At 37.9% G+C, this 19,017-nt stretch overlaps 2 protein-coding genes across 2 annotated transcripts; both read right to left on the bottom strand.

Annotated features, from left to right (window-relative positions):
- Nucleotides 1-1,680: 1,680 nt before the first annotated feature.
- tmem141 (transmembrane protein 141) lies at nucleotides 1,681-5,742 on the bottom strand. The gene is made up of 5 exons (XM_038301884.1): nucleotides 5,568-5,742; nucleotides 5,301-5,367; nucleotides 2,619-2,702; nucleotides 2,403-2,519; nucleotides 1,681-2,241 (listed from the first exon to the last, which is right to left on the bottom strand). The coding sequence occupies exons 1-5, from the start codon at nucleotides 5,619-5,621 to the stop codon at nucleotides 2,180-2,182; spliced, it is 384 nt and encodes a 127-aa protein (XP_038157812.1). The 5' UTR covers nucleotides 5,622-5,742; the 3' UTR covers nucleotides 1,681-2,179.
- A 3,132-nt stretch (nucleotides 5,743-8,874) lies between these two features.
- On the bottom strand, nucleotides 8,875-18,239 carry zmynd19 (zinc finger, MYND-type containing 19). Its single transcript, XM_038302444.1, has 6 exons — nucleotides 17,988-18,239; nucleotides 16,241-16,300; nucleotides 16,043-16,149; nucleotides 11,712-11,852; nucleotides 11,439-11,619; nucleotides 8,875-11,048 (listed from the first exon to the last, which is right to left on the bottom strand). Exons 1-6 carry the CDS (start codon nucleotides 18,036-18,038, stop codon nucleotides 10,905-10,907), a joined length of 684 nt encoding a protein of 227 aa, XP_038158372.1. The 5' UTR covers nucleotides 18,039-18,239; the 3' UTR covers nucleotides 8,875-10,904.
- Between the last annotated feature and the right edge of the window lie 778 nt (nucleotides 18,240-19,017).

The following is a 19,017-nucleotide window of genomic DNA, read 5'->3' as shown; positions in this document are numbered from 1 at the left end:
AAAGCACAATCATACTCAGTTTTGCTCCAGCTCTATTTTTCTACCTGAAAACTTAATTCAACAGCAGCCTCTGGGCCGCTGCGCATCCGGGCTCACCTCCGCAGGTGTTTTTTCATCTAAATAATCTTAATCTTTTTAAGTGAGAAAGTCCACCTGAAAATTTAATCATTGCAGTCAGTTCATCCAGATTATTATCCTGCCTATGTTTTAAGTTAATTTATGCATCAATAAACGAAGAAGAAGGGGAAACTGGCATGTCGGATTTAGCGCAGCTGTTTAATTCAGAAACAGAGGATGAGGACTTTGAGGGGTTTGATTAATACTCTGTAATAAATACTTGAATAAAGCACAATCATACTCAGTTTTGCTCCCGCTCTATTTTTCTACCTGAAAACTTAATTCAACAGCAGCCTCTGGGCCGCGGCGCATCCGGGCTCACCTCCGCAGGTGTTTTTTCATCTAAATAATCTAAATCTTTTTAAGTGAGAAAGTCCACCTGAAAATTTAATCATTGCAGTCAGTTCATCCAGATTATTATCCTGCCTATGTTTTAAGTTAATTTATGCGTCAATAAACTGTATCAGAGGAGTAATCACAGCCCTGTGTCATCAGCGATGTGTCTCTCACGGCCGGTTCCCAGGTTTGAATAATACTTTGTAATAAATACACCTTGCAGCTTTATTTGCTGTGATCAGTGGGAATAAAGTAGTTTTAATATGTTTTTAAGTGGGAAAATCCACCTGAGAGGACATGTACCTGTATATAAAAAACGCGCCCTATAGTCCGGTGCGCCTTATGTGTGTGTTAAATACAGAAATGGCACACATAACTGAGACTGCGCCTTTTAGTCCGTAGCGCCTTATGGTCGTGAAAATACGGTATTTAAACTACTTTAGCTCCACCACCTTCAACAGTGACTTGCTCAATTTTTCCTTCATTTTTACAATTGGAAACACTGGAGTGTGGGTGTATTTATTTAACAAGGCTTAGAGCAGGTTGACTCACCATATTACGTCACTAGGTTTTAGGTTGACATATTTTATTTTTTTAATCTAATCACATCCATATATGGCAATATGTTTTCCAAAGCTTCATATGGGTAAAAGTTTCCTTTGATCTTCATTCTGACCTGAAAATGTTTCTAAAGTAAATTCCTTGTTTGAATCATTCAAGTTTTTTTCTGCCTCAATGTTTTGCATCTCCTCTGCGATTCTGTTTGTGGTGTTCACTCTAAAAACTAGAATATGTATCCTGATGATTCTTGATTTTGAACTAGTAAAAGGTACATTTTCAAAAAGTCAACTTCTAAGGAGGTATTGCTGATATTTGTTAAGCCAACTTTTTTGTATTCAAAATATTTTTACTGATCTGATGTGGTTCTTATTTTACATGTTTGTTTCCTTTAGCCAGACAAAAAAAAATACTTAATGGAAATAAAGACATCAAAATAAAACATCAATCTCTGTTTTACCTGAATGTGTTTCACTTTGTAAACTAAGTTATCAAAATGAAGTAACTATTCATTTATTGAATGAGATTGTAGGCCACCACTAAATGGCACTAAAGTAGTTTATTTTCCAAATTATTGAGGTCCTAAAAATGTGTGTAATCTTGCACACAAATTAATAAATGACAGTTTTCTTGAGACACACAGTTTATTTAACCTTTTCTGAACTGACAGCTAGACAGTTTTTTTTGTTTTGTTTATTGCAGCTGATAGCATCAGAAGAAACTGTTGGATTTCAGCTTTTACTGGACGTTCATGTCCTTAAAAGCTAAATCTGATCAGTAGCTGGTTTAAATCCTCCGAGAAAACAGGAGCACCAACATACTGTTGGATGCATCCCACAGTGGCTGCTGGTGGATCACATTCTGTTGCATGACAAACAAACATGTCCACACAATATAATACCAGATCAACAGGCTTAACACCAGATTTCTACTACAGACCCAAATTAATTCCTGACCTGCTGTTTAGTGCATCTAGTTCTTTTCTAATCCACTTTAACTCTTTAATAAAATTCAAAAGCCCAATAAAGTCTGAAACCAAACAATACAATTTATTTCTTGAAGCACATGAGAAAGATGGAAACCATGTAAAATAAATACAAAGTGCAGGTTTTTGCACTGATCTCTGCATATTTTCTGAAAAACAGGCAGCACAGATGAAGGACTAGGTTTATTCCAATACATCGCCATATTTTGTCTTCTCAGCTGCTTTAGATTCCTCTGGATGAGAAACTGTAGGACAAAAGAAAAGTCCACATTAAGGACACATCTCAGTAGGCTTTATCTATTAGAACATATGAACATAACTTCCATAAAAATAAAGTTTCATCTAAATTTAGACAATATAAACAGTGATCGACAACTGCCACAAGCACAAAACACATTATTCGTACTGGTTGGTGGCGGAGGTGATCTGTCTGGGACTTTCCCTGTCTCAAGAAGCAGCCACAGGTCTGAGCATTTCTGTGTTTCCCAGCGAGTCACTGCATAACTACAAAACGAGGACGCCACTGAAATAAAACAGAAACAGGGTTTAAAATAAGATTTAAAAGAGTCAAGATGTTTGTTATCCACCTGGAATTATTAAATCTAATTCACATAGTGGTCACCTATTGAAATAAGCAGATTCCACTGAAGGGGATAAGGGAGCTTCTTCTGTAGAGTCTTCTGGATGGCAAATAAACCTGCAGCACCTGCAACAGCATTTAGAGAAGTCGGACAAGCAAGAAGGGAATAATAAGTAAAATATTGAAAACTCAAAGGGTTATTCAATTTTGAATGTAATAATAAGAAGGAATTCTACCAGTAAAACAGGCAGTTTCCCAAAATAAATATATAAAATCTGTACATTTGTTATATGCTAGGGCTGCAACTAACAATTATTTTGCTAATCAATTAATCTGTTGATTATTTTTTTTATGAATCAATAATCGGATAGCAAAAGGTTCCTTTTGAAAAGAAGGCTTTTTGTGAAATTAAACCAAGTGAAAATGAATCTTATCCACTTGAGGATTGCTGGATAGAGCATACTGACAGATGAGAAAGATTTAATCTTAAATGCAAAATGTTTACATTTACAAAAATGTTATAAAAAAAAAAATCCACTGACTTTGTTTCCAAGTTTGAAGATGTTTAGCTTTCCACCCATGAACCTTTTTCAATTCAAAATGTCAGGTGTTCGAGGCTTTATAGAGTGGACGAAAAACAAAGTCTTGTTTTGGCTTAGAAACCATGCAAATTGAACAGGAAGAATTTCTCCAAAAGGAGGGGGTCATTAGAGACCTGTCTATGTTAGATACCTGTCTACGCCAGAGACGTAGACATGTGTCGGGTATTGTGGGCTAACAAAGATCCCGAACGACCCCTATTCCTAAGGGGTGGACCCATCCATCTGGTTCAGTTTGCATGTTTTCTAAGCCAAAAGAAGGCTTTGTTTTTGGTCCACTCTAAAAAGCCTCAAACTCAAGACTATTTCTGACATTTGATTTGAAAAAGCTTCCTGGATGGGAAGCAAACTCTTCAAACTTGGAAACAAAGTCCAGTGGATTGTCTTGTAACTTTTTTTGGACTGACTATACCCTGGATGACTGAGAATCTCTACCAGAAAATTTTTTACACATTTTTTTTTTTTTTTTACAATTTGGTATAATTGCTGCTCAAGGTGGGTTTCTCTGTCAGCTAAAGTGTCTGCACATTTAAGAGCCTCTACACTCCAGTTAATGATTAACGAATTACTAAATTAGTGGACAATTATTTAAAATCGATTAATCATTATTAATTCTTTCAGCTCTAATGTGTACATTATAACTTCGGCTTAAAACGCAAATCCAAATGTTTCACCTCTAAATTTAAATCGGCCTGGTTTAACATCTGAGAGCAGCAAAAGGCACATCCTTTAAGGAGACTGAATGGATGGCACAGTCAAATCCTTTAACCAGCTAACAGATCAAAATGACATCCCCTCCAGACATTTATTTAGGTATTGGCAGGTACGTATTTTCATATCTTCAAAAGCAAGGTTATGTCCTGTGGCTTCTCTCACTCTTCTATAGAAGTGCTACAAGACCCTGAGCCCCGAAAACCGATAATCAGGTTATATGGTGCTCTGTTCCCCCCAGCTGAGGGCACCAGTCATCTTAGATTGCACCTGGGAGGCTGATTTGGGGACATCAATCCCAGATGAACAACAATTCAAAATCACCCATAGGCTGCAGATAACACCAATATTAAGGAACAAATTTAACCCCACACTTTCAAAATACTGTAATAAATGCAAGATCTCAGAGGGAACATACTACCATTGCATTTTTGACTGCGCCCTCATCAAAAAATTCTGGATAAAGGTCTGTAAAGAAATATCTGACATATTTGGTAAGGATCTGGACCTAACCCCACTGTCTTGTATCCTTGGTTTACATCCTGCATTGAACTTAAATTCTTATATGTGGGGAGACTGCTAGACGGTGTGTTTTTCTTCAATGGATCTCTGACAAACCTCCTACGCTTTCACAACTAATTCCCTTGGAGGCAATGACCCACTGGCTAAAGGACAAACCTCTGTTATTTCACAAAACATGGGATCCATTCTTAGATTACATTGGCATAGAGAGTGCACGGAGTATACAGAAAGGACTCTATGGACTTATCTGGTCTGAGATTCCTGGAGAACACCATACTTGAGTGTGTATTCAACCAATTATTATAGCGACACTGTAATGCCTGGATATCTGCTTATGTATCCTTTTAATTGATTAACTAATCTGAGCTTTAATGTTACATTTTTTGTGTTTTTTTGTTTTGTTTTTTCTTTCTGTACTGTCTGTACTCTATATTATTCTTTTTTGAGATATTGTTACAGATTTCCTGATTTAGTTTTATTTATTGACTTACTTATCTTTATTTATTTTATTTTTCCTCTCTGTCACTGCATGGTTTTTTGTTGCCTGTATAAGCTGAAAAATGTAATAAAGATATGTTAAAAAAAAAGGAGAATTAGTGAAGTCCCAGAGTTAGTTTAAGATTAATTCAGAGATTACAGCTCCACCATGTGGTTTAAATGCTTCTTAATGAAGTTTCACTAACAATGTTGCATTTATGTGAAAACACAATTATACTGCATTTAGCATAATGACATCTGTAACCCCATTAACAAGTAATTACATAGGATTCAAAGTCAAAGAACAAGAAAGGTCAAAAAGAAAGGACAGGGCTCTATAGCATGAAACACGAAAATGTTCATTAAAACCAATTGCAATCTAAATAAGACATTTCTGAGGTGATAAAATCATTACCCAACACAAAGCTCCCAGTTCCCTTCATAAAGGCGTGAGACTGACAGGCAGCATAACTCTGCAACCCCTGAAAGACAAACACAACCATATCAAAGAAGCAGCTTCTACCTCCAAAAAAAAAAAAAAAAAAAAAAAAAAAAAAAAATGAGTCTCTTTGTTGCTCTGGTATTTGACGTTTAAACATGTCTGTAATCAATTCATGCTAAATGTCCTCCAGAGATTCTGGGTCTTTAGGCAAAAAGCAAAGTAAACAGCAGTATTTCTTACAGGGTGTTTTGCTGCTATTGCGTCGTCCACTTTCGTCAGACCAAGGTTCACCATAGTGGCAAGTAGGTTCAATTTAAAAGTTTAAATTTAGAGTATAAATTGAAATGTAAGTTATATCAAACAGTACACATACTTCTCTTATGTGTACTGTTATATAACTTCCGCGTTCTTCTTCTTCGTCTTGTTTCTTTTATTTTATGGCGGTTGGTAAAACCGTTTGGTGAGCATTACCGCCACCAACTGGTCAGGAGTGTAGACCACATGGCAAAAGAAAACTATCCTGTTATACAATTTAATCTGTTTCAAACACCCAAATATAACCTTATATCCACGGTTTCCTGTTGCAGTAAACCAACATTGTCAAGTTTTCTAGTTAACTTGTTTCTCTGAATCAAATATTTCCTACAACTCAAAATAACATGTTCCACTGTCTCATCTTCCCCACATTCTCCTGTCTGACGTTTCCCTATTAAAAATAATGACTTATTCAATCCTGTGTGTCCTATTCTAAGTCGAACTTCATTAATAAATAGAAAATCTATTTTTAAAACTGACTGGTATAAAAGAGGTATTGTATTTGTAATTGCCTTAATGGACAGTCACTGTGTTTTCCTAAATCATGGTTTATTAATAAATTTAATCTGTGCTGTACTTTTAATTAATACTTAAAAGTATGCAAAGCTATTCCTGAAGCTCTGATCCATCTCATCCAAAACACCTTAAGACATTCAAATGTTACTCCATCTTTACCCAAATTGAAAATTGGAGAATATTTTGTGACTGATAAAAAATGTAATAATGGTATACGTGTGACTGCCTTCAAATCCCAATTATTTAATTATTATTATAATAGTTTTTTGACAACAACTAATTTGCCCTTAATTGAGAAGGCATTCGCTAAATTTGTTAAATGACCGGTTTCACCAATGGCTAAAGAGACTCAGATTAAAATCTCGCACAAAATTTACCCAGTGGCAGAATTTTTGCATAAAAGATTTAAATTTGATTTAACATGCTGTGCCTTTTGTGAACGTCTGGATTGAATCCCTTAATCATCTTCTTTTTTTTTTTCCTGTCCCTTTTCTTTTAAACCATGGAGAGACATAACAAAAATGGGTTGTCCCTTCAAATTGAGGACATCCAAGAAACAACAATCACCCACGTGTTGTATTATGTTGATTACCTTGATAGTAAGATTTCAGATATGGTTAATATTGTTTTTTTTTTTGCTTGTCAATTATATACATTGCTGTAAATGGAGAGGTTCTACTCCTTGTTTTGATTTTTTTTTTCTTAATCAATTTAAATTGTATTACTCCTCATTGAAAAATTTGAAATCTGTTTCTGCCAAAAAAAAGTAACTCTCAGTATTTCTACTTTTCTTTAGTTTTAAATCTTGCTCTATGTTTATTCATTGGCCTTATTGTTTATGTATCTGTTCTTGTTTTTAGCCCCATATTTATGTCATTTTTTTCTACCAACGTTGAAATGTCTGTACTTCAACGAGACTTTGTACACTATTGGTTTATTTATAAATATATATATATATATATATATATATATATATATATATATATATATATATATATATATATATATATATATATATATATATATATATATATAAAATAATAATAAAAAAAAATAAAGAAAGAAAAAATAAGTTGAACTTCCGCGTTGAAGAACGAGAGAAATAAACGAGGTACGAGTAGAAAACCACAGCGACACCTAATGGCCAGAAAGCGCTACAACGCTATACTCTGCTTAGGAAAACAAAGAGCAGCTTTAAAACCTTCCCCTTCCTCAGTTTAATTTAAACAAGGATAATAGCAAATCCTCTAATCAGGAAGATTTTTACATATATATTCTCAACAAAAAATAAATTAATGCTCATAGCAGCATTGGTATAAGGATGTCATGCTATGATGACAGCTTCTTTGACTTACCATCTGACCTCTGACCTCTGACCCAGCAAGGCGCCCTGAAACAACTGATGTATTCTCCTGGAAATGCTAGGAAAAGTAAGCAGAGGACGCAGATGGAGAAAACCCACCTACTGCTGAGACAACAGTAACAACATGGAAGATAAAGTTACCAAAGTGCCACAGAAAGCAGCTGCACATCTGTTTCTGGTTACACAGAGCAAAGACTAAGGAGATGAGAGCAGGTTTAACAAAGGGGCCTTGTTTGGTTCAATATAGCCCTAAACTTGAAGATTTGGTTTAATAATTATAGACCAAGTTATAGCTCAATTAAATGTAAAAAAAAAAAATGTTCTGAACACATTCACTCAAACCCTGCTTGGCAATTTAGGTGTTATTTAACAAGTCTCCAGTTAAATATTAAACCTCCATAGTTACAGAGCGTCTCTTGGCTGATTTAAACTTCTCTGCAGCTGCATATTTGGAAACCTGTTCCTTTATTTTAATCATGCTTCTAGTTTTTTAATGGTCTCCTTTCTCTTCAACCGTCCAAGGCCTTCATGAAACAACTTGATTTATTCTGAGGAATTGATTTCAATTTATCCCTTTTGTATAATTAGGTATTTTTTTACGGCAATTATTTATCCTACGTTTCTTGGGGGTGCTTTAATAGTTACAATTTTACAATAATCAATTTCTTACTTAACTGACTGCACTTTTAAAATACATTTTAAATTAGGAAACAAAAAATGCTCTGAAAAGCCACTATTTTTTCATCTTTCATGCCAAATATATAGTTTTGGCTCAACTGTTTTGAGTGGGTTGTTTTTAGTAAATATCATTTTAAGTCTGTATATTCCAGGTAGGGATTAGTAAATGGCTCAATTAGTTATCTAGTCCGATAATCGATTAATTAGATTCTTTTTCAGATCTACTCCAGAATTCATATACACATCACTTTTCAGATTTGTAGTCTATATTTTAACATGCACATTTTCACTCCACATCCTTGTTGACTGCTTTATGTTGATGCAAAATACACTGCAGTTTCTGGCTGCAACATGAGAACATTTGAGGTGGCACTGATCAGTGTTATTTTTGTGAGTTAAGTTTATATTCTTTGTTTTAAAAAAAGTATCCAAACCATCTAGAAAATGGTCATATTAAAAAGAACTAAAGACAGCATGAGAATTATATTGCTATATTTACTTTCTACTAGCTCTAGTTTTGAGATTGCAAACCGATTCCAATGGGGAATAACGAAGTGCTTCTGGTGACTCAAAATGTTGCTTAATGCGTTCAAATGTAAAACAAAATATGAGCTAAAACTAAGATTTCTTTACGCCAGTGTAGACCCCCCCCCCTCCATTAAAGAAACATGCCTGTTAGAACAGAGTCAAGGTTTATTTGACTTTTATCATCTTACAATGGAAAAGCAACTGGCAATTATCTCCAACTCTACTTCCTTTCACATAGTGTAGCTCTTTATCTCTAGGTGATTAATGCAGAATTTTCTTTAAAAAAAAAAATCTTCAATGAAATCTGTACAATGGGAAGAAAAACAAAAACAAAATTACCTTAATGCATTAATGTAATGAAAGCAAACAGCAGGAACCAAATTTTAGTGCAGTATTGAAAACCTGTTCAGATCCCGACACACAAAAAATAAATGTAAATGAGCGAAACACATGCTCAAGTGTTCGGACTCCTGGTCTAAGACACAAAAGGACACATTTAAGAGGTGTGCATTGCAGGAAACACAAGAAGGCAGGCGATTGAGAATAAAATCCACCAGTTCACTTTTTGTTCTGTAGGAAACAAAAGGCAGACGATAACCAGTCTTCAAAATTTACTGTCGAAGGAAATTCAACTCAAACCTCTCCTAAAGCATCCCCCCTTTATGGAAGATTTTAGTGAGTATGACATTGTGCAATGTTTTCACTGGAAAAATGGAAGGGCAACACTGAGGAGGACTCATAAGGAAATCACACAAATCGTATAAAGGGAAGAACTCAACCCAACCCAAGCACAACCAGCTGAAAAGGTCCCATTTCTTAATTACCTTCAAATATTAACAGGTTTCACAATCAAGTCATTTAATAAATATACCTCCATAAATTTCTTCAAAAAAATAAACACAAAAAAAAAAGAGCACCCTCGCCAATTAAACCATACAAAGCATAAAACTGTAAAAGAACGGCTGGAGATGGGCCTAAAACCAGCAAACAGACATACTGGAAGGATTTGAACCAGTTAGGAGTGTTGAGCTACAGAAGCCAAGGGCAGACTTTGGTCAAGATATTTCCTGCAAATTGTGAGAACATGAAAAATGTGTTTTCTCCTTCCATCAGTGCTTTTCTTCAAAGAGGGAAAAACGGGGAGAAAAAAAGGACTGTGTGAGCAAAAGCAAGTTTCCAAAGACAGGAAAGTTTAGATAAATAACACTAACATCCAGCATTGGGTGGGATAAGTAAGGAAAAACAAGCCAAATCCAACCAATTAAAAACAAAAATGAACAGGAAAAGTTTTAATAGAAAACTAAGCCTTTATTTTGGCAGCTAATTTGTCTTTTTACTAGAACAGTGAAAATATTTTTCAAACCACCAATTTCTGATTAAATAGGACATTTAAAATTGGGTAATATGGCCCCTTTCAGACCAAAAAAAAATAAAAAAAATCCCAACATACATGAACCTGACCGACGAGCCACCATTTTTAATGTCCTTCAGCACACGTTGGCAGTACAGACGCAAACAACCACTTGCATTCAGACACACAAATACACTCAATACTGGTAGTGTGATCCAATTGGTGAAATCTGCATGAGGGGAAGGACAGGACAAGGTGTTTAGGGTGTGGACGATCACAAACGCAGCAGCTGTTTAATTGCATGAGGGCGGGTGGAGAGGGAGCGATACAGTGAGAAGGTCCATGTCCCGTTGTACCAGCCGAGCGACGGGTCCTTTAGCCCCATGGTCCCGCCGAGCGGGAGCGGCAGGAAGGAGGAACGAAAGGATGACGGGAACGCTCCGTTTGACTGTTATCCCAAGAAGCTTGCCGAGTTCTTCACAGAGAACTTTCACCCCTTCCATCACTTAGAAAACCATAGCAGCAGGTTGAGCTCAAAGTTCTCCCTCCATGAGAACTATAGAGACAAAAATAACAAAACAAAAATACAATTCCCTGCAATCCACATGAAAAGCAAGCTATGGAGAATTGAGTGTTCTGGGAAGCGTCAGATGTCTTTTCTGTGTTCTTCTTCCCCGTCCTCCATGTCAATAGCCCATAAACTTTCAGTCAAACATTGTCTTCTGTCATTAAGTCTCTTATCAGCGAGTTCACGTTTACCCCCCACCTCCCACAAATCTAACCCCCCCTCGTTGACCCTCCTCTCGCAGTCGAGGGTGACGATTGATCACCGCTCTGGCTCCGACTCCAGCGCCAGAACCCGCTTGCGCTCGCGACACTGCTTCTTGTGGGCAGGCCAGTCCCTCTGCTGACACTGGGAGCCGCAGTATCGAGCCACCTGGCAGCGCCCGCAGATGTTAAACTCTCGCAACTGCGGAAAGAAGGGGATAAAAATCAATATTTTATCTGCAGATCCTTTTAATCTCTCCTATAATATTTAACTTCCTCACAGAACGTGCAGTACTTTGCAAAATTACAACCTGAAACGTATTAAACAAATTCAGATCTAGAGCAATCAGTCAATAACTTTGTGCAAGCTTAGGGTGTTCTTAGCATACCCCAGCTTTAATCAACTCGATATATTTAACTCTGACCCCTTTAGGACTTCCAGTAGCCTCTCCATTTCTTTTTCAAAGTGTATTTTATAAAATGAGGGTTTTTGGTGTCAAAACACAAATAGTGAATAATTCTGCAAAATCCTATACATTCCACAAAGCAAAACAATACAGACCAAATACAAAACTTAGCCTTTAACACATACCCTCCTCTCAATGAGTGAACAAGGGGGATAATGACACTCATAGTATGTACAGGAACACTCCTCTTCCTCCACTAGCTCCCCATTAGCATTATAGTAGCGTGTGCGGCTCAGCTCCAGGTACTGCTCCTCCACAGGATCAGCAGGGACCTGCTGGATGGCCAGCCAGTACAGGGACTGCTCCCTGGACACCAGAACATCAGATGTTATAGTTAAAACAGCAACACGGTTGTTTGATGCATTGTTGTACCAGCTATTGAGTGAAGCATGCTTTACCTCTGCTTGCTGGAAATCTCTTCTGGCTTGGGGCTCCAGCCCACCGGTACCAGTCGTAGGTTGTCTAGCCGGTTGTCCACAGTCACAGAGTTGATATGGATAACTTGAAAAGTAGGAGCAATGCCTCCTCTGTGCTTCTCCCTGGAAAAAGACCAACAGATTGACGTTTCCACCAGTACAAAAGCAGCAAAAATCCTCCTGTTTATCAAGAAGAGAATCAATAAAAATATCTTAATTCCAAGTTTTAAATACAGTGGGGGGAAATAAGTATTTGGTCAGCCATTGATTGAGGAAATTAAGCTATGTATGGTTAGATTTAAAGCCAAAACCTCTTTCCATCAAAGCAATGAAGATGGAACATGGCTGGGTGTGCCAGCGTGATAATGATCCCAAACACAGACTCAAGACCCTAGAGCCTTAAGGGCTCATTATGCTCGACACAAGGACATTCCAGCGGAAAACGAGCAGCATTTATACTCTGTGCGGCTTTCCCTCTGTTCTGGCGGACTCCAGGGGGTGTGTTCAACACAAGCTTTAAGCTGAGAATACCACACTACACAAGGAAGTAGAAAACACAGCCATTCACAACATTATCAAAGCCTCTTAATGCCGTTAGAGAGCGACAGTCATTTCTTTACTGGAGTTTTTCCACAATGTGTTGATAGTGGTGATATTTATGAACTGAACCATGGGATGTCTTGGGATGTTTAAATTTGCGAACCGCAAATTAGGATTTTCAACCGCACACAAAGGCCGTTATACGTCCCTTAAAACAGGTGATCCTAAAGGATGCGGCCACAGAGGACTTTTAATAACAATTTTGGTAATGGTACGTCCATGAACGGATGTTATATTACTGATGATTTTAATGTCCGGCGCATCAGGGCCTACAAATATTTCTCCACTGCATGACCATTATTCATACTTGGCCAGGTGGCGTTAAAAATGAATTTCATTGGAAGTTCTGCTTTCCCCTTCACACTTTAGGTTTGTATTTGTTATTCATGATCCCTGATGTTGTTCCACGAGTCATTCCCAATAGGAAGTCATGGTTGTTTTGAAGGACTGATAGGCACACATTGACAAAAAAAAAAAAAACATTTGTTTTAACACGCTGCAAAAAATCCTAAAAAATGTGTAAAGAACATTTCTTTAAATAAGCGTATTTACCCTTAATTTACCCCTACCTGCACAGTGGTAGTACCCTCTGTACTATAAATAACCAGATATGAATACATTGCTTAAAAAAAAAGGTGTAAAGATCTAATTTATGGTATTGGTATTCTTTACTATCAGGAAGTCCACAAACTGTAGTTAAAAGCCTTCAGCTGATCCAAAATGCTGCAGCCAGAGTTCTAATGAACATTAAAAAGAGAGATCATATCTCGCCTATCCTGGCTTCTCTTCATTGGCTTCCTGTTAAATCAAGAATAGAATTTAAAATCCTCCTTCTCACATATAATCAGAGATCTGATTGTTCCTTATGTTCCTAACAGAGCACTTCGCTCTAAATCTGCAGGTTTACTAATGGTTCCTAGAATTTCTAAATGGTTCCTAGAATTTCTAAAAGTAGAATGGGAGGCAGATCTTTTAGTTATCAGGCTCCTCTCCTGTGGAACCAACTACCAGTTTTAGTCCGTGAGGCAGACGCCCTGTCTACTTTTAAGGCTAGGCTTAAAACTTTCTTTTTTGATAAAGCTTATAGTTAGGGTGGCTCAGGTTATCCTGAGCTATCTCTATAGTTATGCTGCTATAGGCTTAGACTTTTGGAGGACATAGGGACCCCCATTTCATCATTCTGCTTCATTCTCTCTCTGTTCTCCTATTCTGCAGAATCTGTTAGTTCAATCTCTAACCTTCTGCTCTCTCTGCTTTTCCTCAGAGTAGCTTTGCCTCATCTGTTCCTGTTTGGCTGTGACGTCATCCTGGAAAGAAACATCAGCTGTGCTGCTTCTATCAACACCCTTGTTTATAGATGTTGGAGATCGGCCTGTTTTCCAGTGTGGTCCTGTTTCTCTGACCGTGACTGAGTGGATGTGCTCTCTTCGTCCTCTGGCATGGGAGCTGCCTTGGAGCTCGTCTGCCTGGCTGCGTGTTTCCTGGACGGGGCCGCCTTTTACAGCTGCTTTTTGTATCTCTGCTTCTGTCTCCTTGAACCCCAGTCGGCCTCGGCAGATGGCCGCTCACACTGAGCCTGGTTCTGCTGGAGGTTTCTTCCTGTTAAAAGGGAGTTTTTCCTCTCCACTGTCGCTACAAGCATGCTTAGTGTGGGGGATTGTATTTGAGTCAATGAGTCAATGCAATCAACTGGTTTTCCTTAGATAGAAAACTTTGTATCAATTTGACTGTATGATCTGGTTGAACTGTAAAGTGCCTTGAGATGACATGTGTTGTGAATTTGGCGCTATATAAATAAACTGAATTGAATTGAAATTGAATTAATTTGACTTTCAGCGAACCTCTAATGCAGTAAATGTTGATTTTTGTTTTTCAGTAGTAGTGGAATCGGGGATCAGTATGAGGTTGATTCAAGCATTATATGACACAGAGGCCGAAACAATAAAATCTGTACCAAAGTGCACATATCAGCCAGTTGTTTTAGACTGAAACTCAAAAAACAGATTTTATTTTACAATACCTAGATAAGAGTAGTTTCTATCGATGCAGCACAAAATAAAGGTCATCATCCAGACATAACTAAATATTGGAAGGACAGATTATTTAGAAATTCACATTTTGTTCTTTTAGATAATGGACTCAGATATGAAGTCTGCATACAATTCAAGACTGGCTTCAAAATGTTAAAACTAGTGATTCAAAGAATCTCAAATAGAACATTCAAAGGCCATATTATCTGGATAAATTTGGAAAATGACTGTTTTATGGGAAAGTTTAGTTGTTTTAATTGGAAAACAGATGATCCTGGAAATTCCATCTATCCATTTTTCGTCATGCTTTTAAGTGTGGTTGCAAGGGGTGCTAGTGTCTATCTCCAACTGTCTACTGGTGAGAGCCGTGGTACACCCTGGACGGGTCGCCAGTCCATCGCAGGGCAACGCAGAGACAAACAGGACAAGCAACCATTCACACACACACACCCTAAGGAGAATTTAGAGAGGCTAATTAACCTAACAGTCGTGTTTTTTGAGTGTGGGAGGAAGCCAGGGTACCCAGAGAGAACCCAGGCATGCTCAGGGAGAACATGCAAACCCCATGCAGAAAGACCGAGGAGGGAACCCAGAACCGTCTTGCTGCAAGGCATGCTGTAAATTAACGTGTACAATTTACAAGAGGAGATTAAAGACACTGATCCTGGAAATTAATGTCTGCAATTCCCTGTTGTAAATTGTGACATTAATTACAAAGCCAATTTCACTGCTGCATAGCAACATGGATAGACTCATTGAACAAACAACATAGATGGGGCAGAGATTTGTAGTGTTTAAACTCCATAGAAAAAAAATAAAAATAAATCCCCCAATTTTCTTAACGTTTCAATACTTCCTCCACGTATTATTTTAGTTGCTGCTTTGGTCGTAATAGAGTCTGATCTGTCCGATTCCATTAACAACACTTTATCTTTTGGAAGGACTGGCATATTTACAAATAATTGCAGATTTTTTTAAATCATTGTTTCAACTTCTGATTTCTTAAAGTTGTTAAAGAAATAAAAAGAACTCACAGAAATTAACAGCATAATTGCATAAACAGGAAAGTGCTGCCGAGAATTCATGGAGCTCACATCCAACCACTGACTAAGAGAGTCTTAGTCACAGCAGTTAAAGGTATCACATTAGGGATATGTTTAAAGACTCCTAACAGAGTCGCTTTTCCTCTTTCTTTACCAAGTCAAAGGAAAGGATACAACTTTATCAAAACTTCTTAATTTTATAATATTTCATATAATTTATTTCTTACCACCTTCCGATTACTTTTTTCCATAAACGGTCAAGGCAAAATAATATCTCAAACTAGGGCTGGAACTCACAATTATATTGCAAAACGATTAGAAATTTTTTTCGGATAATAAATTAATAATCAGACAGCAAAAGGTTCCTCAAATAAGACTTTTTGCTAAATTAAAACAGGTTAAATAAAAACTTTTCTTAAATTAAAATTTTTTTACCTATTATTCTTTTTACAATTTTGGTATAACTGCTGCTCAATGTGGATTGCTCTGTCAGCTAAAGGAACATTTAGTCTCCAATTACTTAATTTGCTGATTATTTCAGTAATTCCTAAATGATTTAATATCAGTAATTCAATCAGCCTGATTTCAAACACCAGAATCAATTAACTATCTAGAAAGTAGATCATACAAATCAACTCACCACAGCAGCTCATGCAGGGGCCTTCCAGCCCAGCGGCCTTTGCCGATATCAAAAGCGTAAGCAAAGATTTTTGCACCGTTGCCATCAGCATCTACCTCCATACGAGCCTGAAAAACAAATGAAACAAAGCGGTTTAGACTGGCTCTTCCTGGTGTGCTGTATAGATGAGGTAAAGGTGAAAGCCTTCAGACAATATACCTCAAAGGCATAGTTTTCCACTAGGGGTATGTCCTGCTCATCAATCAAGGTGTATTTCGTCTGAAATGAGAAATGCAGAGGCTTACGTTGTAGCTTGCAACAAGCCGACAGCTCTAACCTTTACTCCGCCGTGCAGCAAGACAATTCATGACAAACAGTTACATTCCTGAAGTTTCTCTATAGTTATGCTGCTATAGGCCATGACTTCTGGGGGACATAGTGACACCTATTTCATCACACTATCTCTATACTACCACTCTGCAGAATCTGTTAGTTCAATCTCTAATGTTATGCTCGCTCTGCTTTTTCTCATAGTAGATTCATCTAGTCTGTTCCTGTTTGGTTGTGACACCATCCTGGAGAGAAATATCAGCTGTGCTGCTGCCATCAACACCCTTGTTTATAGCTGTGGAGTCTTTCCTCTCCACTGTCACTACAAGCATCCTTAGTGTGAGGGATTGCATTCGAGTCAACGAGTTGATGCAATCAACTGGTTTTCCCTAGATAGAAAACTTTGAATCAATTTGATCTGATGACCTCTGAAGTGCCTTGAGATGACATGTGTTGTGAATTGGCACTATATAAATATAGTATTTTTGCTTTCATTTTTTTATGAAAGCAAATACCTGCCAAATACCAAATGCAAAGAATTATATCTACCTTCAACTGCATGTCTGTTTATTGCGATTTAAATAAGAGGAAAACATGCAGATACTGCAAGATTCAACTGTAGGTAATGGAATGTAGGTTATACTGCGGAGTAGTTTACATTCTGGGAATAAACCCTATAATATTTACATTGAAGCTTCTCAGATCGTCCACTGATCACGAGTCCTGACTAGCCTTTCATGAAGGAGACCAAACAGTCAGTGACCAAACAGCATGGCAATACGTGGGGTCACCCCAAACCAGCCCTAGAAACATCCACAGAACGCGGGTGGCTGTGCCTTCACACCAAACGTCTTATTATGTAACGTGACACCCAGTTTCCACGGTGAGACTGCGTGGTGAGGGTCTTTCAGCTGTACAAAGATCATGGCTAACTGGAACCAACCAGCTGTGGGTCGGCACGCGGGATGCTGAACTGTTCAGTTCCAGCAGCAGCTCTTTAACCGTTGACGTCTTGTGACACTGACAACGATACAGTCAGCTACGGCTTAACGTCATCATTTTGTTCGGGAAAAAAATAAAAATAACACTCCGTACAAAATAGAAGCTGCAACATTGAAAAAAAGCGAAAATTTTTGGATAAAACTGTGATAATTTTCTCATTTAACCGACGCTCCAATGTGGTTCAAATATCGCGGCTAACGTGGTGATGCTAACAGCACCGCTACAGAATTTAAGCAGACTGCCGTTAAAATACTGGTAATAAAAGTATGCAGCAACAAGAGACAACAAAACTGACAGCGAAACGGATATAAACGGGATATTTGTGTTCATAGTTAAGGGTATTAGCGTTAGAGCTGTCTAACAGAGAGGGGCTATATGCTAGTGTTAGCTTGAATCTGTGATAGCGACAGTTGTGGGCAGCAGCAGTCTGTTTCGGCCGGCTTTTCTAATCCGCTCAAACGCGCCTTAAAACGCTAAAGCTAGATTTTTAACGAACACACGGTCGCATTGTTCCAGACAAAGCCGTTCACTCTGATCGACTGATTACATTAAAACCGGTTCATAACCCGTCTACCTAGATCCCCCCGACGGGCCCTCCCCCGGCCGCACATGGCAGCAGTGGGATCCGGCTCACCTTCCCGGCCACACGGCCGAGCCGCACAATCCCGAGCTTGAAATCCGACATCAGGGGAACTGTGCGGTGTTGACACAGAGGGCAGTGGGAATCAAACTATTAGGTCTAAACAGGCGTGAAGCTGGACGGGCCGGTCCCTCAGCCCCGCTGCGATACCACCTTTCAGCTAAGTAGCGCTTTCCAGCCCTCCGTCTGGCCGCTGCCCAGCCTCGGTGACACCCGGACGCTGGAGAGCAAGAAGCCAGAGTAGACGTCGAGGGAGAGGGGCGGGGCTTAAACAGGAACCAGAACTACTCACCATAACTTCTTCTTCTTCTTCTATTGAGTTTTCTGGCAGTTTGCATCCTGTGTGCATTACCGCCATCAACTGGACGGAGATGTAATTCAGAAATATAATGTCTGTATATCTTTATATCTTCATGAAACTAAATTCTATCTATACTTACACACACGCACATACACACACTAAATTCTCCCAGCTAATTCTGTATCTTTTAAATATTTAATAAGTGCTTTAATTATCTTATCTGATTGATGCTTCCCTAATAAATCTGCCATCTTTACTGAACTCCCCATTACCCTTTCCAGTTCTTTCCTCTCTTTTGTATATTTGCTACAATAGATCAACACATGTTCTACTCCTTCGATTTCTCCGCAATAACAACAATTACCCGTTGGATGTTTCCCTATTATTTTTAGACCTGCATTTAAACTAGTATGCCCAATCCTTAACCTGTTTATCCATATTTCCTCTCTTCTACTCATTATACTGTTATATCCTATGCTAATATCTTTATGTATTTTATATAAATGTCTTCCTTTTTTTTTCTAAATTCCATCTCTTCTGCCATACCTTATTTATTTTATCTTTAATAATTACTTTTATTTCTGTTCTACTTAGCGGGACATCATATTCAATTTCTCCTACTTTAACTGCTTCTTTAGCTAACTTATCTACTTTTTCATTACCTAAGATTCCTTTGTGTGCTGGAACCCATGTGAATTGAATACTTATATTTTGTTGCCTTAT

Source organism: Cyprinodon tularosa, unplaced genomic scaffold (genome assembly GCF_016077235.1).
Source record: "Cyprinodon tularosa strain WSP-4 unplaced genomic scaffold, ASM1607723v1 ctg113, whole genome shotgun sequence".
NCBI lineage: Eukaryota > Metazoa > Chordata > Actinopteri > Cyprinodontiformes > Cyprinodontidae > Cyprinodon > Cyprinodon tularosa.
The sequence above is the reverse complement of the archived record's forward strand: the minus strand, read 5'-3'. Positions and strand labels throughout refer to the sequence as shown.